At 52.1% G+C, this 19,845-nt stretch overlaps 1 protein-coding gene across 1 annotated transcript; it reads left to right on the top strand.

Annotated features, from left to right (window-relative positions):
• The first annotated feature begins 6,365 nt into the window (after window positions 1-6,365).
• LOC121170986 (leptin) lies at window positions 6,366-19,270 on the top strand. The gene is made up of 3 exons (XM_041002478.1): window positions 6,366-6,388; window positions 15,124-15,295; window positions 16,476-19,270. The coding sequence occupies exons 2-3, from the start codon at window positions 15,152-15,154 to the stop codon at window positions 16,833-16,835; spliced, it is 504 nt and encodes a 167-aa protein (XP_040858412.1). The 5' UTR covers window positions 6,366-6,388; window positions 15,124-15,151; the 3' UTR covers window positions 16,836-19,270.
• Window positions 19,271-19,845: the final 575 nt, after the last annotated feature.

The raw sequence follows: 19,845 nt of genomic DNA, 5'->3' as shown, positions 1-19,845 counted from the left end.
CTGACTGAGGAGCCGTGGGCAGCGTGTCCACCAGAGACAATGCAGCCAGTCTGCTAGGGCCCCTCTTTGGGGACCAAGCATCAAGTTGGAGACTTGGAAAGCTCAGGGGTTGATTCTCAGCTCTCTTGGAGAGCCCAAGCAAGGCTTTATGCTGCTTCTCCAGAGTTTCCTCCTAGAGGCTGGGTTAGCTGCGGGTTCCAGGCAGGACCCAGTCCTCCAAAGGGTCGTTGGTGGAGTCCTTCCACCCTGCCGAGACAGCCCAGGCTCTGGCAGAGGCAGTAGCCCTGGGACCAAGCCTGCTGCAGCTGGTTTCCGAGCGGACGTGCAGGCCTCAGGGTTTCCAGGGGGTCCTCAGAGGCTGTTCCCGAGCCTGTGCAGCCCTGGCCAACACATGACTAGGCATTAGCTCAATGTGGTGAGAATAGGGATGGCTTTGTCCGTGCAGCTTTGCTTCTCTGCCTTTTCTGATTTTCTGCAGTGAACACAACAGTTTGGGCAATTAAATAATTGGAGGGAGGAAACATCTCTCCTGTACTTTCTGCCTTATGAGAGCTCCCCAGGTGGAGATGCAAAGCACCAAGGTGCCTCTGCCTCATGCACCGGGCCTTCTGACCTTGACACTGGCCCTCTGTCATCCCACCCCTCCCCGCCCCCCACTACTGCCAGTTCCAGACTGCATCTGAGTCCTGCCTGTCTGGCAAGGTGCTCCACTTCCAATCCAGCTTCCTGTAAATGCACTTTAATGGTAGCAAAGGGCTGCCCAAGAGCTTGGGCCCTGCACCCACAAGGGAGACCCGGAAGAAGCTTCTGGAACCTGACTCCTGGTTTCAGCCTGGCCTAGCCAACATTCCTGTGGCCATCTGGGGAATGAACCTGCAGCTGAAAGATTTCTCTCTCTCTCTCTCTCTCTCTCTCTCTCTCTCTCTCACTCACTCTTACTCTCTCCACAACTGACTTTCAAATAAATAAATAAATAAACCTTAAAAATGAAGAAAGGAAAGAAGAAAGAAAGAAAAAGAAATGAAGGAAGGAAGGAAGGAATGATGGATAAAAGAGGGGGCAGCGCAGTGGCACAGCACACTGAGCCTTCCCCTGCAGCGCTGGCATCTCATATGGGAACCGGATTGAATCTCAGCTGTTCCACTTCCCATTCAGTTCCCGGCTTACAGTCTGGAAAAGCTGTGGAGGCTGGTTCAAGTCCTTGGTCTCCTGCACCTGTGTGGGAGACGTAGAAGAAGCCCTTTGCCTCAGGCTTTCCACCAGCCCAGCTCCAGCCATTGCAGCCATTTGAGGGGTGAACCAGCAGATAGATGTGTGTGTGTGTGTACCCCCTTCTCTCTGTAACTCTGCTTTTCTGATAAAAATGAATAAATGTTGAAAAGAAAGAGAGAGAAAAGAAAAAAGAAGGGACAGTTCCCCCCAGAGAAGCTTCTTGGGACCACCTCTGGTCAGAACAGAACTTGAACTTTTACCTGTCTTCTCCATCCACAGCCCTCCCCGCTCCAGTCATCGGCAAAGCCCAGCCCTGGAGGAGTGCCTTGCTGACCCTGCACACTCCCGTGGGCCAGAGCTCCTGGCTGTGGCGGTGACTGCACGTCGTCTTCAGATGAGACCCGCAAGGGCTACCCGCCCAAGAGCAGCTGCAGGAGAAGGTTTATCTTTGCATCTGGAAGGAGGAAACAGGTGGGAAGATGAGTTGGGATGAATGGCCGAGGGCTGGGGCTCTGCCTGGGCTTCCCCAGCAGCTGAGGAATCCTCCCTGGCCTTCCTCCGGCACCCATTGATCATACAAAAACAAGACCTACCCCACTGCTTTCTCTGAGTTACTGAGGCAATCAAAAAACCATGAGTGTGCTTTGAAAAAAAAAAAAAAAACCACATTATTCAAGTCTAAAGTGCTGTTCTTACCTGTTATGAAAAAAAAAATTGTGGGGCCCAACATTGAGAAATCGTTGGTTAAGCCTCCACTTGCAATATTCCATATGGAGACCAGTTCGAGCCCAAGCTGCTTCACTTCTAATCCAGCTCCCTGCTAAGGCACCAGGGGAAGCTGTGCAGGATGGTCCCAGTGCTTGGCCAGTGTGCACACAGGCGAAAGCCAAAAGAAGCTCCAAGCTCCTGGCTTCAGCCTCACGCAAACCTGGCCGTGGCAGCCATTTGGGGAGTAAACCAGCAAATGGGAGATTCTGTGTTTGTGTGTGTCTCCTCCTCGCTCCATAACTCTGCCTTTCGAATTAAAACAAAACAAAACAAAAAACTTTTTCTAAAAATTGTGGGGACCATCAGGATTCAAACAAAAAAAAAAAAGATTTAAAAAAATATTTATTTAGTTTTTATTAGAAATGCAGTTACAGAGAGAGAAAGAGGATCTTCCCTCTACTGATTCACTCCCCAAAAGGCTGTAACAGCCAGAGCTGAGCTGATCCGAAGCCAGGAGCCAGGAAGTTCTTCCAGGTCTCTCATGCAGTTCCAAGAGACCCAAGGTCTTGAACCATCCTCTGCAGTGTCCCCAGATCAAAACAAAGAGCTGGATTCAAGATGAAACAGTTGGCCTCAAATCAGTGCCCATCTGGGATCTGATGCACCGTGGCACCAGCCCTACCGAAAGGATTTTTAAGTGTTACAATCAAGAAATAAAGGGCCCGACATGGTAGCCTAGTGGCTACAATCCTCTTCTTGCATGCACCAGGATTCCATATGGATGCTGATTCATAGCTGGGCTGTCCCACTTCCCTTCTGGCTCTCTGCTTGTGGCCTGGAGAAACAGTGGGGGATGGCTCAAAGCCTTGGGACTGCACCTGCACCCCTGTGGGAGATCCAGAAGAAACTCCTGGCTCCTGGCTTCAGATCAACTCAGCTCCAGCTGTTGTGGCCACTTGGGGAGCGAACCAGTAGATGGAAGATCTTTCTCTCTCCTCTCTGTAAAACTGATCCTCCAATTTAAAAAAAAAAAAAGAAGAAGAAGAAGAAGAGCAATTGAGAAATAAAGTCAAGTGTCCGAGGTTGGCCACACAGTGTGGACGGCCTAGCAAGCACAGCTGGTTCTGTATCTGCGAACTCTCTCTCATCATATCATATTCTTCCAAGATTAGGGAGCACCATAAGAGAGCCCCAGTCCGTCCGCTCTGACTCACGCTGCCCCAGGGGCCAGCAGCGACTGGGTCTCGGCAGTCACGTCGCACTTGGCTAGTGATTGGCCTAGGGGTGTCTGGAGTGTCTCAGTTCTGGTCAATGAGGAATAAGGGACAATCTGACTTCTCTGTGCTGATCCAAAAAAAAACCCAAAAAAACAATATAAGATGAGAAAAGCCTGCGATCCCTGCAGTCACCTTTCCTATGGCACAAGGACATGATGCCTGAAGGGGGGCAGCCTGGATGGGGCAACGGGGAGGAAATCAGCAAGGAGAGCAGGGCGAGAGCCGATCAGAAGGAGCAGGATTCTTGAGGATGCCACTGAGCCAGCGCCCCACTCACCCCAGGCTCCTGGGTAGCAGAGATAACTAAATGTCGCTCATGCTTAAGCCACTGCTGCTGGCAGCCCATTGCCTATGCAAATTGTACTGTCTCTAAGGAATGGAACTCGGCAATCTATTTTTTATTTTGAATACATAGGCCCTTTGATGCACAATTCTACTTATCAAAATGTCTCCCATAGACAGACCCACACAGTGCTCAAATAATTATATTTAAATGTATGAATTACAATATTATGTACCTAACAATATGGTTAGAGAGATTATGGTGCCTGCAGACCATGGAATACAGACCGCCTTGAAAAGCACAGCAGCTCTCTGTATACCAGTAAGAAATTATATTCTAGATACAGCGACTGAGCGAGGTGAGGTGAATAATGATCCACGTTACGTGGCAGACGCACGGAGTTCTGGCATGCCATTTTCTCTTGTCAGTGCATCAGGGAGACGTGAGAATTTCCCAAATAAACAACTTACAGACAAAGGAGCAGGGTCAGTGCAGGGGGAAAGCATGACATCATTCACATTGTTTGTTTTGATACTTTCTAATATAAATATTTTTTCCATTTTAATCTGAAAATCGAAGAGAGAGAGACACAGAGAGATCTTTTATCCACTGATTCACTGCCCCACTGCCTGCAGCTGCTAGAACTGGGCCAGGTCAGTCAGGAACCTGGAACTCAACCCAGGTATCCTGTGCGGGTGGAGGGGACCCACGAGAGTGTGCAAGTCAGTGGGAAGCTGGATCAGAACTGCAGGGGCTGGGCCTCCCACACAGGATGCCAGTGTGCCAAGCAGCTCTTAACTGCTGCCCCAAATAAAGATGCGCTTTTAAAGATGCGTTTAATCTACTTGAAATCAACCTTACAGAGAGGAAGAGGGAGCTCTCCCATCTGTTGACTCACTCCCCAAATGGCCACAATGGCTGGAGCTGAGCTGATCCGAAGCTGGCAGCCAGGAGCTTCTTCTGGATCTCCCACGTGGGTATTGGGCCCCAAGGCCTTGGACTTTCCAAGGCCATTAGTAGGGAGCTATTCAGATCAGGCGTTGGCCAGCTGGAGTGCTAGTGCTGCAGGCATAGGAGTGTTGTACCACGCTATTGTGCCGGCCCCAAATGCACACATTTTTGAAAGACAGAAGAATGTTTTCTGAAGGACAGGGCAGAGACCGCTGCTGATGACTCGGCTGCTCCTGGGGAGAGGAGGATATGGGGAGGACGTTGTTTCCTTTGGCTTTTTAAACTCTGTCATTTATGATTTATTTTAAAAATAAAACCAGATTTTAAAAATCAACTGAATGCAAAAAATAGGTACATGATGGATGGTCAGAGAGGCAGCCTGTGTCCTCACAATGAGGTCTCAGGTGCTGCTGGAGTTCAAGCAGTCACCCCAGGTCCCAGTCCACCAGGAGACGCCCAAGGGAGACAATGCAGGACAGGCCAGCCCTGCAAATATGCGCTGCCTTTTGTTTGGAGCAAACTTACAGAACTACCGGGCTGAAGGAGACCTTGGTTACATTCTGCATCAGCACCAAGTGAGCACTACAGCCGGATGTGAATGACAAGACGAACCCACAGAGAATACAAGACTTTGTTTAAAAATCATTCCAGGAGCACAGTCGGCCACTTCACCTGCTGCACAACAACACCGGCCCCTAAGAATGTATACAAATGAAATACTTTGTGCTAGGCACTGGACTTGAACTAAGGATAGCAGTGAGCAAGGCAGACCTTGACTGCTGCCAGGTGCCGCTGCCTCCATGCCACCACACAGTGCAGGAGTATTTCCCTATTTTTTAAAAAATCAACTCCTAGTGGCAATGGGTTTAGCAGAATCCCACACAGTGACACAGCAGCAATCAGCTCCACCATGTTGTGGGGGTCCTAGGGGATCCGTGTGCGTGGCATCGGCAAGTGACCAGAAATCGGCAAGTGGGTGGCCACTTGGTACAACCCACGAAGGCCAGCTGAGGAAGGGGAGTTGACGGGAAGGGCAACCAGGAAGGGCTTCCTTGGTGACCTGTCGTGTCATGGCGAGATTCCACCAGGATAGGGGATGGTCAACAGCAGAGGGACACACGGGACAAAGGCCAGGAGCAACCAACTGCCGGAGTGTGTGTTCCCTGCATCTGAGGTTGGCGCACATTTTCTCCAAAGCGCCAGGCAGTGAACATTTTCATGGAGGATGACATTGATACCGAAGAGGCAAACGCCCATCAATTTTTCCTTGATCAGCTTCACAACTGAGAGACAGTGAAATGTACATTTCCTGTCATTTCCAAGTCAGAACTGTTCCCTCCGGAGCCCTAACTGATTGGCTCTCCCGTGAGCTGGGCAGGTGGTACCAGGCCAGGTGCTGGCCACATTCGGTTCACCGGACTCCTCCTTTGCGCTGCTCTGCTAGAGGGATGGCAATGGCTACAAAGGGAAGCACCAAGTGCGCAGTACAGGCCGTGGAGGCAGGCTCCTTACACCCAGGAGATGGATGTGTGTCCCCCGAGGACCCCGCGCTCCCTGAGCCCAGCAGCCTGCCCCCTGGGCCTCTGGCGCTTAGCACCACTCACAACACTGTTCCATGGGGTGATCCAGGTGCCACCATCATGCGGGAGCCTCTGCCAACCGGACTTCGAGAGTTTCTCGGCACTGCCGGCTGCCCCAAGAGGCACTCACAGGTGTGCACGGGGTTCCTGACATGTCCGTGCCAGCCCCCACGGCAAAACCTGGTGAGGCACGTACCACCGCCCCAGGCCCTGTAGCAGCCGTCCTGAGCCGACGCTGGCCCGCGGGGTGGGGCGGGAGTTGGCGCTGGGGATGCCCCGAGGCCTGCCGGGCAGTTGCGCAAGCTGCGCTGGGCCGGCTATAAGAGGGGAGGGCAGGCATGGAACCCTGGAGCAGTCCCGGCGCCAGCAGCTGCGAGGTAAGGCTCCCTCATGCGCGCCCTTCTCGCTTGGTGGCCACAAGCTCCCCCACCAGGCTCTAGGTGCCCGGGAAACTGAGGCAGGAGGCAGAGGAGGGCCAGACGTCTCGGTTGCCGACTATGGTGGCGTTGCGCGGAGTTCCAGCCAGAGAGGTAGAGAGGAAGAGAGCAGGCAGCCGCGATCTGGGGGCGTTGCATTCGTGTCTGGGCTGTGTCCTGGAAAAGCAAGCTTTGGTCCTGGGAGAGCTGGCCAGGACCCCAGGGAACGGTTTGGTCTGCAGAACTGGGCAGCTTTGGAGATTGCTCTAATCACTGGCCAGGGATCAGGGTGCCCTCCTTACCTCATCAGGAAGGGATCAGTGCAGAGGGCACGGGTGGCAGTTCCTGGGGCTAGGGCAGAGTCTGGCTCTTGGGCACATTCCCAGCCAGGGTGCTGATCTGTAAAGGAGGGACCCTCAGCCGAAGAAGCCAAGGGCTGGGCTGGAGTAAAAGTGGGCAGACATGCTGTCCGGAAGGGTCTGAATTTCCGTGCAGGATCTCATACCTTCTGTCCTCCAGCCAGGCACAGTGGCCTTCCTCAGGGTGGACACACAGGGGTGAGGTCATGGGGGAGTCCTCTGCATGGTGCCACCTGTTAGTGCATTGCTAGCTGGGATAGCTACACCCATCCTGCGGGCTGGTGACCTCCAGCCAAGACCTCAGAGGTGTTTCTTCTGCCACCGCCTCCCCCTACCCTTGCCTTTCTCCCCTGCAGGCAGGGTTGGGATTTCCTTGTGGACATGGCCACCTTCCCACTCCTGTCTGCAGCTCAAGGCTGGTGACACTTCAGGACCATGCACAGTCAGCATGATCTCCAGCTGCCCTTGAACGGAGCAACAGGGCTGAGGCGGGGCACCCTGGCAGGTGTAGTTCCCGTGATTTTGTAGAGCTCTGAGGCAGGCAGGAGGCAGTGCGATGGGGGAGAGGGAGTGTGCTCCCATCCAAGTACTAACCGGGCCCAACCTTGCTTAGCTTCTGAGATCAGACAAGATTGGGTGCGTTCAGCATGGTATGGCCATAGACGAGTGTTCTCAATGTCTTTCCTGAGCCTAAGTGACGAGCAGAGGTTCTCGATGCTTCTGGATGCCCCTTAGCATCACACAGGCTACACAGTCTGTTCCTCTGGTCATGAGAGCAGTCACGTAATAGGAACCGACTTCAGGTCCTCTTTCTCACGCAGTGCAGGTCACTGGGTATGTTCCATGTTGGCCCAACGAGCAGCCCTGTCATGTTTTCTGAATCTTAGGCCCAAAAATAACTTTCTCAGTATCTGGGGGAAATATCTTCCTCCCCCCAACTCTGTTCCAGGAAATGCCTCCAAGTGCCCAGAGCAGAGCCAGGGAAATTGCAATGAATTCCTGCCCGGCAGCCCCAAGGCAGATGCCTCGCATGTCTCGAGTGGCCCAGACTGGGTACGGAGGTGGCTGCCTGAGAACCCTAGGTCATAGTCCTGCCCCAGAGCCTAAACGCTCCCCATAAAGGGGATGGGAGAGACAGGAAGCAGGAAGGGGCAGCAGAAAGGTGGAATGTGGTGGGAGCGTGCATCCATGAGCAGCATCTTGGGGGCTGAGAACAGACACCAGTTCTCCAACTGCCAGTCAGTCAGGTCATAGCTGAGGCTACAGTTCCAGCGGCTGTGGCTCCTCATTGGGCCCATGGGCAGGGGCGTGTCTAAGTCTTCCTTGTTCATACATGGGGCATCAGAAGAACAGAGGGAGACGGTTTTTTTGCTTGAGATTCCTTGCACTTCGCCCCCGTGTAACATGCAGGCACACTGTATAAAAGGCCATGGAAGCCAATTTAGAATCTGGGGAATCTTTATTAGCCAATTGGCGATTTCCCATACTCAGAGCAGGTCTGAAGGAGGTAGCCCTGAGCTGTTGGGCCAGTGAGCTGGTGGCCTTTGTGCTGGCAGGCAAGCAGGCAAGGATATAGAAGCTACAAAAATAGGGTAAAGCCAAGATGAGCAACTCTATAGTTATAGTTACAGTTTAACTACTTGGAAATTGGCTTTACTTTTCATGGGGCTCAGTCCCCAGGACTTGGTTCCTCCTTAGAGGTCAGTCTAATCCGACTGGTGACCATTGGATGCACTCACTCTGCCATAATCACTTCTCAGGGACTATGTGCTACTGTCTGCAGTGCATTTGGTCAGTGTTCTGCAAGTGGAGCATTCATGGCGACACTTCATGGACATCCTAGGTGGAGTTTCCATCTGTGCACACTTGCTCAGGGCTTCCTCCACTGCCGCGGTGCCAAGGGGGGGAAGTGGAGCCAGGAGGACAGAGCAGTCATCTCCGAGTGCCACAGCAGAACCAGGCTCTTGAGTGGGTCCATGACAAGGGGCTCCCGGCAGGGACACTGGAGCAGAGATCAGCAGCCTAAGGGGAAGCTGAGCCCATGTGGGTGCCGGGAAGCAGCTCAAGTTTCCCGAGAAGATCTGGATGTGAAAGGGTTTCTGTCCACATCAAGACAGCTTTTTAAGTTTATGGGTGTTTGGGGGTTATTGGTTTTGGTTTTGGTGTGGCTTAGTCTCAGTCATCCAGCCTTTCTGTCCATGATACAGAGACCTACTGGGCTTATTAGCTGAAGTGGCTTCCTTATTAGAAAAGCAGTTGAGTTGAGGGGTGGGCCTTTGAAGCCACAGTTATCATTGCCTGGGATGTCCACATTCTATAGTGGAGTTCAGGTTCATGTTCGTGTTCCCCTGCTCTTGGTTTGTGCATCCTTGAAGACAGCGGATAGGATGGCTCAAATATTTGGGTCCCTAACCACCCAGAGGCAAGCCTGGTTGCACTTCCAGAATCCTGGTTTCAGCCTCATCTGGCCCTCAAAACTTTGAGCATTTAGGGAGTATTGGTAGATCTTTCTTCCTCACTCTCTTTCTCCCACTATCTCTCTGATTTTCTGTTTCTGCCTTTTCAAATAAATGAAGGGGGAAAAAAGAGAGAGAGAGAGAGAGAAGCAACTTCTTTGGAATTCCGGGCCAAAATGAATTCTAGAATGTGACCAAGATGGGAGCAGGTGAAGCACCATAGAGATAGATTAATGTGGTGAGCCCATGAGGACCAGAGATGGGAACTGTTTCATTTATTCATTCAACACCAATTTAAAACACCTGCTGCAGGTCATAGTCACTGAGATAGGGACAGGCGTCGGAATCGGCCCTGACACTGTGCCTGGGAGGCTGGCTACAGCCTTCAATTCCCCAACACTAAAAACTGATCAGAGTTGGCATGGGAGTTGGAATCTATTTACTGCCCTCAATGGAATCAGTTCTCAGGATAGCTTCTGATGAACAGGAAGACTCTCACGCCATACTCACTCCCTGGCTACCAGTAAGAGCGGGTGGTCTTTTGGATGCTGCTTCAGGTTACAAAGATGAGGAGGTCTGCTCATGCTAGCTCAGTGAGAGAGGCTTTTTATTTCTTGACACATGTTTCTTTTAGAGCTATTTCTATTTCCAAACAGCAGAAATATGTGTGTATATACAAAATCAGAAAGTCAAGAGCTGTTCAAGTAAATATTTTGAAAATTTGGAGGAAAAAGATTGGGGGAAATGAAATATAAAGAGAATTTCCTCTTGGTGCAAAAAAGTTTGAAATCCATACACAGTTTTTTCATAATATGAATTTTCTGCAAACTTTTTGAAATATCCTGGGATGCATGGATTTCAAAGGTTGCTTTTCTTTCTTTTTAATCAAAATAAGCCTATCTCTTCATTCCAGTTTCCATGAACTTAAAATACTCGTTTATTTATTATTTAGAAAGTAGAGACAGAACTTCTCCCAAATGCCTGCAACAGGCAGGGTTGGGCCGGGCTGAGGCTAAGAGCCTGCTCAATCGGGTCCCCACTGTGTGTGTTAGGGACCAAGCACTGCAGCCATCTCTGCTGCCTCCTGGGATACACTCTAGCAGGAATCTGAATCAGAAGTGGAGAAGGCAGGACTCCACTCAGGTCCTCTGACATGGGACTCCACTGTGCCCAACACCCGTCCCTCCACAGACTCTTAGACATTCTCTTGTAAGTGGAAGCAAGTGTGTTGCAATGGATTCTGGGGAGGTGAGCCTGTCTGGGAGAGTGAGAAGGCAGAGGCGGGGCAGAGTCCTGTCTGCACCTGCTGGGCAGTGAAGGAAATGGAAATTGTCTAAGGCTGAGGAAAGGGGCAGTGCCCGCCAGCCAGGACCCAGGTGATGTCAGAAAGCAGGAAGCTGGCAGGGTGGCCAGTGCCTCTCTGGGTTGCAGCCTCATATGTGTGACCCTGTTGCATTATCCAGGTAGTCACTGGTCAGTCTCTCTTTCTCCATCAAACCCATGACAAGGGCAATCTCAGGGGTTGGGGGGAGTAGCAGGGCATCAATGGAAGAAGGACAGCTGGGGAGGAGTGGCCCGGGGTGGATGGAGAAAGTGGGGGCCACATGGCGGGGGTGGTGTGGGCTGCCCTCTTGGGGTGAATGTTGCACTTGTCATTTTAGACGCACTTCAGTGGCTCCCGGGAGAAGGGAGGGAGAAGGATGTTGCACTAACTTCTCAGCAGGTCTTTTAGTTCTTAGCAAATGACAGTTTCTCCATGTTCAAAACCATGGTGGAAGCTTCTGGAAAAGAAAGCCTTGTTTCTGAGTCTGAGGCAGACAGCAACCTTTCTCCTCATCCAACTGTGGCCCCAGCATTTGTCTGCAGCCCTTTCCTTGGGTGGAGACTCCCTACTTCCCCGACTGGGTCCCACCACACTCACCCCTCAGCCTGTCCCCAAGCCTCTCCCAGTCGGTGTCTCCATCCTCCTGATCACTTGGGCTGGAAGCACCTGCTCCCCAGACCCCTGCAGGAAGCGCAGGCTCTCTCCCTGGTGCTCACAGCTCCTCCCTTCCCTGCTGCCATCACACCCTTTTTCTACTGCATGCCCGTGTCTCCTCAACCCATGGGGCTTTCCAGTCTGCTACCTGCCCCCTCCACCCTCACAAACCCAATTACTACCCATTCTCAGGGCCTTTGGAAATGCTATCTCTTCTATATTGCCTTGCTGTTGCATCACTGGAAATAAAGGCTAAGAGCTAACATGTACGGAGCCAGACACAGAGTCAGCACTTCTCATACGTTATCCCATTCCCGCCACCTAACAAGTGTAGATGAGTTGTCTTGTCTGCCAGGGTGTGTTAGCTCAGCCAGCACTAAGTATGGCTGGCTTTAGCAGAGTTCCAGGGAATTAGCAGCTCACATGAGGTGGAGGCTATGTTTCAGTCAAACAGCTTACACACCTAGAGATTGAGGTGGTGGGGGAACCCAAAGGCCAGGAACTTCCTGAGGCAGGGTGTTTGATGTCATAGTCCAAGATGGCACCATGCATGGAGAAAGAGATGAAAATGAAGAGGCACAGATACACAGCAGCGTCCCGAGCGGCTTATATTGCATTGGCCAGAGGCCAGGACCCAGCTGTATCTGGTTGCTAGGAAGCTGGAAATACAGTGGCCCTCTGGTGGCCCTTCCCCCGGCTGGGGACTTCCTGTTACATGGAGGAGGTCAGATACAGGGGTTAGCCAGCAGCAGCCTGCTCTAAAGACTTGCATGCATTATCATGTGTGATGAGCATGGCTCAGCATGTGTGCCACATGGAGGAGGGAACAGGTTCTTGCCATCGCTCAGCTCACATATACACATGTCACTGGTTCTCTCTCTCTTTTTTTAAAGATTATTTATTTTTTTGGAAAGGCAGACATACAGAGAGGAAGATCCTCTGTCCAATGGCTCACTCCCCAAGTGGTCACAAGGACTGGAGCTGAGTCAGTCTGAAGCCAGGAGCCTCCTCCGGGTCTCCCACACGGGTGCAGGGTCCCAAGGCTTTGGGTCGTCCTCGACTGCTTTCCCAGACCACAAGGAGGGAGCTGGGTGGGAAGCGGGACTGCCGGGACCAGAACTGGCGACCATATGAGATCCTGGGGCATTCAAGGCGAGGACTTTAGCCGCTAGGCTATCGTGCCGGCCTGTCACCAGTTCTCTCCCCTGTAGTTCTCAAGGGTATTCCCCTGCTTAGCCTCGCTTCTTAGGCAGACCGATTTTCCAGTCTCTGTGACTGATGGAGGTTACCAGTGTGAGAGAGGGACTGGCCAAGCTATTTGTCCATCCTGGCGTTTTAGAGGGGACCATTATTGGATAGTGATGTTGGTAGGCCTTCATCTGGTAATGGATGCTCTTGGGAAGGAGTGGTTGTGAACACGTGTCTCTTAGTAAAGGAAGCAGCTGGATCTGGGGCTGCAGCGGGAGACCCAGCAGCACAGACAGCACGCGGTTGAGACAGGCCTGAGAAGCAGTGGCCACGACCTAGACCAGGCTTGGCTACAGCTATGGTTGCTGACCATTTCTGATCCTGCCAGGGAACAGCAGTAAAGTTTAAGAAGCTGGCATTCCCTGCCTGCAGCCTGTGCCAGACGTACACAGCGTGGGCAGGGCTGATTGCAAGCTCCTCTCATTGACCCTTTGAGTCAGCTGATGGAAGCAGAATCTTCCAGAAAGTGAAGTTTCCTGCCCAGAGACAGGGCTTGTCAGGGCACAACCTGCTGTTGAGCCTTGGGGCCTAGCCACTGCCCCTCCCACCTTTCCTGGGGCTCCAGTGAGTCTGTTGGTGATCAACACCACCCTAACTGCTCCAGCAGCAACTGCTGTATCACTGGGGGTGAGAGAAAGACACTCAGAAAGCATTGTCCCAAATAACAGCACTTTTTGTAATGGAACTTGATGTGGGCGTGCAGTTTGAGCAGGACTTGAGCATCTTGTTTCCCAGAGCTGGTCTGGAGAAGGAAGCAGGGCACTTCGCCGTTGGGGTTCACTCCAAAGCCTGGAGAAGCAGGTGGGGCGGGGAATACAACAGCCTGGCTGTTGGAAGGCCTTGAGTCTGAATTCTGGAGTTACTATGTAGCTGGACAAGTTGATTCATCTCCCCAAGTCTCATTGTTTTCTGTAAAACTGAGACTAAAAAGCATACCTTTGGTAATGAAAATTACAGACGCTGAGTGCTTGTTTGTTATGTTGCCAGAAAGCACACCATCCTAATAGTGCTTCTTACAGACAGACAAATACAGCCTGTTTCATCCAGACCAGAGGTGGGAGGACACGGAGCGGAGGCGAGCTTTTGCCACTCCAGCACTTGTGGCCTCTTCCTTTCTTGTGTATTGATTTTCATCCAGATTCACACACACTAAGTGTGGATCACCAGGCACAGATTAGCATGCATTCAACTTGATGGCCTTTGAAAAAATGACCGACTCATTGACTGACTTGCAGTTTGCAGCTCCATGACTTTGTCGATGATAGATGCCCTGTGCATGTGCTATTCCCTCCCTTTCCGTTCCTTATCCCAGCTGGATGCTTGGGCACCTGTGGCACTGCTGTCTGCCCTTCCTGATCTCTGTCCTGACCTTAAAGCTATTCTGGGATGACACCTTTTCCGGGGAGCCCTGTTTGTTCCTGTAGGGGAGCAGCTGGTCTGTGTTCCCTGGGATGCCCCCACTGAGTCTTCAGGGAACAGTGGGCTAAGTTGTCCACTGAGATGTCTGTATCCTCCGTGAGATGGATCGTTTCTGATCCAGCTTCTCGAGTGGCAGCATGTGGCTTCAGTACTTGACTCCATCCTATTCAAGAAGGAGGACCAAGATGCAGTTCCTGGCTGCTTGCATCAGCCTGAGCCCCACCCAGCTTGGGGAGTGAACCAGGGGATAGTAGAATGCTCTCTCGCTCTCTCTCTCTCTCTCTCTCTCTCTCTCTCTCTCCCAATTGCCTTTCAATATGTATCCAAGCCTCTAAGAGTTGAGAACACCCCTTGCTCACTGATCCCTCTGACATGAGACAGGCTGTTGTGAAGGCCTCCGCCGGACAAATCCACCCACATCTGCAGAGCAGGTGCAAGAGCACAATTCACACATGCCTTTCCTGAGCTGATCCTCCTGAAAGCCTACCAACAGGTACATCACAAGGATGCAGGCGGCACTTTCAGGGACTCTGTGATGTGCCTAAAGCAATTTTTTAAAAAAAAGATTTATGTATTTGAAAAGCAGAGCATCAGTCAGAGAAGGAGAGATAGAGATCTTGCGTCATTCCCCTAATGGTTAGAACAGCCAGAATTGGGCCAGGCTGAAGTCAGGAGCCAGGAACTCCATCTGGGTCTTCAACATGGGTGGCAGGGGACCAGGTATATGGGCCATCTTTGGCTGCTTTCCTGGGTGTATTAGCTGGATTGGAAACCTGGCACTCAGCTATGGGAGGCCAGTGTCACCAGCGGCTTCATCCCCCTGCATCCCAAAGCTGCCCTGCAGTGAGCCAGAAGTTACGCAGTGGATGAGTGTCTGGACTCAAACCAGACCTCACCAGCCTTTCCCCTTTGCCTTGGCTCACACCCGAGGTCTGTGCCAACACCACCAAGTTCTTTTATTTGCTCCCAGTCGGACTGGCTGCTAGCAGGCCACAGGACACCTCATTGCAGTTTCATGGACCAGACAAGAATCTTCCAGAAGGGATACATGTTATCAACACATGTGTAGATGACTTGGCTTTGACACTGAGAAGAAAGTAACCAGAGTAGAAAGCAAAATCATTTTACCTGCACTAAACAGCACAGGTGGTTGAGGACTCCTGTGGGTGTAGTCTGGGCTTCTGACCTCTACAGTGTGTGTGTGTGTGTGTGTGTGTGGTTTCCTTCTGCCTTCAGGCCCCAAAAGTGCATCCTAGGAAGGAAAATGCGGTGCGGACCCCTGTGCCAGCTCCTGTGGCTGTGGCCCTGTCTGTTGTGTGTTCAAGCTGTGTCCATCTGGAAAGTCCGGGATGACACCAAAACCCTCATCAAAACCATCCTCACCAGGATCAGCGACATTTCACACACGGTACAGTGAAGGGTTGGGGATGGATGGGGCAGTCTGGGGACCAAGTGGAACGGTGGCCAGGCTGCCTCTGGTTCCTGGTGGGACTGGAATCAGAGAGTGCACAAACAGCCCCCCGAAAAACCACTTCCCCGTTTGCTGAAGGCCGGCTGCCTCCTGGGAGCTGCGAGAGGCCAAAAAGAACTTCATTCCTGTCTGCTTTGGTCTCTCGGTCTCTCAGCATGCCCTCCCTCTGAAACTCTGACTTTCCAAGTAGACTGAATAAATCTTTATTGAAAGATTTTTTTTTTATTATTATTTGAAAGGCAGAGTTACAGAGATAGAGAGAGGTCTTCCATCTGCTGATTCACACCCCCAAATGGCTGCAACAGCCAGAACTGGGACAATCCTAAGCCAGGAGCCAGCAGTGACTTCCTGATCTCTCACATGGGTGCAGGAACCTAAGAACTTGAACCATCCTCCATTGCTTTCCCAGGCCATAAGCAGGGAACTGGAAGTGGAACAGCGAGGACTCGAACTCATGCCCATAAGAGATGTTGGCATCAGAGGCAGAGGCTTAGCTTACTATGCCACAGTGCCAGCTTTGCCCTGTCACTGTGTATATTTAAGGTGACCTTGGACATCTAGGAGATGCTCAGGGGGCAGAAGGAGGGATAGCTCAGCCTAACGGAGTCTTGAGCATTTCCTAGAAAGAAGTCCTTAGGTCTCCTGCTTTCAAGAGTCATTCCACCAGGTTGTCCTAAGATGTGTGGTGAGGGACAGCAGTGACACAGGCCCTTAGAGCTGGCAGAACCAGAGTCATTGGAGCTTGAAAGGGAGTGGGTCCTCCCTAGGGGTTGCCTTGACCCCTGAGGAGATGGGGTGCATGACCACCTGCGGAGGGTGGAAGAGGAAGAGGGCAGCCACGGCCGGGGTGTTTGTGGAAGAGCGGAGCTGTCTAGGAAGAGAAAGAACTCAACATGACATGAGGAGCTGTGGCTGATCCATTAGAGGCCATTCAGAAACAGGCAAAGCCAGAGAATGCTGGTCTGGAAGTGGGAGGGCAGAGTGGGTGGTAAGGGCAAAGGGTCCCCTGGGCACAGGTGGTGAGGAAGGGAAAGGATGCAGGCTCTGGGCAGGCCAAGGGCTTTGGAGCACAAAGGCTCCCGTGCTTGCTGAGCCCTTGCTGTTTCTTTCCATGCAGCATGCAGTCTCCTCCAAACAGAGGATCACCGGTTTGGACTTCATTCCTGCACTCCACCCGAACCTGAGCTTGTCCAAGATGGATCAGACGTTGGTCCTCTACAAACACATCCTCACCAGTCTGCCTTCCCGGAATGTGGTCCAAATTGCCAATGACCTGGAGAACCTCCGGGACCTTCTGCACCTGGTAGCTGCCTCCCAAGGCTGCCCCCCACCCCGGGCCAGTGATCTGGAGAGCCTGAACAGTCTGGAAAGCATCCTGGAAGCCTCCCTCTACTCCACAGAGGTGGTGGCCCTGAGCAGGCTGCAGGGATCTCTGCATGAGATGCTTCAGCAGCTGGACATTGGCCCTGGGTGCTGAGGCCCTGCAGGCTGCTCTGCCCCAGGAGCCACATCAAGGGAAGAGGCATGCTTCTAGATGTCTCTAAGAGAAGAGAACCTTGCACGGACGTTGCTTCTCCAGGACTCTGGCCATTTCTCTTTTACTCCTCCAAGCCCCTCCAAAGTCCCAAGATTCCATTTTGCTTGAAATCAAAGATTCTTTGCTCACCATGAAGACTTCCTCTCTCTCACTGCACACTCAAGTGGGACCCCAGGGAGAGATTCAGGCTGGGAGAGGAGCCTTCGGCCCATCAGTGCAAAGCCTCTGGGAATTCTGGGGGAGCGTGTCTTGAAGGCTCCATCTGGGCTAGAAGTACACAAGCAGCCAGAGTGGGGAACACACATTAATTTATTATGCCTTTGATTCCAAGTGGATTTGAAGCTAAGCAGCAGCCTTCCCAAGCTTTTGGGGGTGATCAGCCAGGGCTGAGGATAGCATGCTCCTTGAGTGAACCCCATTGTTGGTTCTGACCCAGATAAACCCATTCTCCATGACTTGAAGATTGGGGTTGTCTGAGTAACAGACCCTTACTTTTAGGCTTTTAGGTTTGCTGTTTGCTAACTGGTGTTGTGTCTGCTGGGATCAGTTTTAAGTGATGGTAATTGCCACGGTGTTGTCCTGAGTGGACTTCCAAGGGCTCAAATTAGTTCTTAAAAGCAGGTTAATTTTGGCAAGTGTTGTGTGTCAGTGTGTGCACCTGTGGGTTACGGGATGTGTTGGTGGGATGGGGAAGGGTTCAGAATGGATTTCCTAAGTAATATGTGTGTGGTCGGCTCTTTGCACAGAGTGAGGTGATCTGATCTTCTGCAGCCATTGAAGATGGTTTTCTTGAAAGATAACAAAATAACAGCTTTGTCAGGGCAACTATGAGATTTTGCAGGTGTCGTAGATAGAGGGTGCTGAGGGTGGGACTTGTTGGCTAGGGCAATGGTGAGCTCAGTGAGCAAGAGTTCTACATACCATCTTCCAATGAACAATCCATGGTTGGCCCCAGTCTGGGTTTACAGCAGTGTCCCGCTGTGACAAATCAGGGTTCTGGTCAGTCACATCCACAGCAAGGTCACATTTCTCCCACCTCACCTTTCATGGGAATTTTAATTTTGGGGGGAAAATGAACTTGGAGCAGCTGATCCCAGCCCTGGGCCAGCAGTGCTGGGTGAGGGCCAGGCCTTTAAGCCAGGCCAAGCAGGATCACCCTGCTGCTGGAGGATGAACAAGCAGGCTTGGGTTTTTCCATGATCCTGCCACTGTGATGTTGCCCTCATCCCTCTGTGGGCAGGCGCTCTGTCTAAGGCAACAAACCTGGAGCCTAGGCACCTGCTCCGTGCTCGTCCCTGACCGAGCCAGGGACGCTCACCCAAGAAACATGCAAATCCAGTCCTGCCCTAAGGGCTGGTGTGTTCTTCAGGCAAAACCCCACTTGCTGCTGTGCCAAGGCCAAGCTTCTGCACTGACATCCACAGCCCCAGCAGGTGCCCCATGGAGGGGTGTGAGCGTGGCACTCCCAGCAGTGCAGTTAACCCAGCTTGCGCTCCTTGGCATGTGCATACTTTCAGGACAAACTTTAGCATCTGTTACTGTGCAGCCACACCCTGGCATTTTTAAAAAGATTTATTTGTTTACTTGAAAAGTTGAGTTACAGAGAGGGAGGAACAGACAGCGATCTTTCATGCACTGGTTCACTCCCCAGATGGCTGCATCAGCAAGGATTGGGCCAGACCGAAGCCTGGAGCTTCTTCCAGGTCTCCCAAGCGGATGCAGAGGCCCAAGTCCTTCACACACTCCTGAAGTCAGTTCTGTGCAATGCTTTTCATTATTGTGCACACCAGAGTTTCCACAGTGTGGAATTTTCTCTTGTCGGTCATGTCAGTTGGTGCTCTGAAAGCTGCGACTTTGCAAATGAGAGCTAAGACTGTGGCAGCGGACAGGTGGCCGGAGCAGGCCTAGAGGCCAGTGCGTCCCTCAGGCCAGGTAACACCGAGGCACAACTTAGAGCAGGGTGCACAGGAGTGCTCTCTGCAAGAGAGGTGCTTTGGCGGCCCTGAAGAACATGAGCTGCCTGCAGGGAGGAGGTGGTTGTGTGCAGGTGTGAGTGCGATGGGCAAGCGACAGCGACAGGTGGAGAGGAAAGAGGTGGGAGGGAGAGGGGCATGTTGAGGGACTAAGGAGTCAGATGGCCAGGTAGTTCAGAGTCCTAGTTCTGGAGCAGAGGCTGTGTGGTGGCCGGGTGGGACCTGCTCAGGAAGCCGTGACTTAGGTCATGGGTTGAGGCGTCTGGGGCTTTCTGCTCCCAAAACCTGGCACGGCAGCCTGTGATCAAGAAAGGGAAGCTTTCCAAATGCAAGTGATTTTCTTTCTTTCTATTTTATTTTTTTGCATTATTTAAAAATGTTGAAAATAGATCTTTGAAGAAATTTACCTTGTCCCCTGGGTTTTTGATTTGTTTTGTTTTCTGGTTCCTGTTGGGGCTTGGGGAGGTGGGGCTTCAGGAGAGCTGTTTGTGTGTGACAGGGCAAGGCCAGGATGACCCCTGGGATCAGCCGTGCCCCAGGCATGACCACAGCCAGCAGCCAGTTATTCAGGTGAAAGGATTACCCCAAAGAGCGGGGTGCAGAGCTGGCCAGCCTGGACCGGCACTAAATCGCTTACTGTCCCAAAGCCAGAAGACGTTCTGTTGGCCCCAGATCAACTCCCATCCACCCTAACCCTAGCAGACAGCCAGACTGGAAGTGTGCCGCCCAGTTAGTTAGGGACCCAGTCAGGTGGAGGAAGCAGAGAAGACGCCTGCCCTCCAGTTGCAGGCACAATATGGCCGGCCTGCATCTCACAGAGCCCTCACACCTGTTAGCCTTATTCTTGGGGAGAAGACCTGTCCAAGATGCTCACTCCTCCATGGCCAAGTTCAAAGACACCCCAGCCTTGGGGATTTGGCTGGTTGCCTCGGGAATCAAGTGAGAGAACAGCTGTGGTCCCAGACCAGGGACCACAG

The sequence above is a fragment of the Ochotona curzoniae genome, unplaced genomic scaffold, assembly GCF_017591425.1.
Source record: "Ochotona curzoniae isolate NIBS_2020 unplaced genomic scaffold, NIBS_Ocur_1.0 scaffold_2476, whole genome shotgun sequence".
NCBI lineage: Eukaryota > Metazoa > Chordata > Mammalia > Lagomorpha > Ochotonidae > Ochotona > Ochotona curzoniae.
Note: the sequence above shows the minus strand (reverse complement) of the source record. Positions and strands in the feature narration are given on the sequence as shown.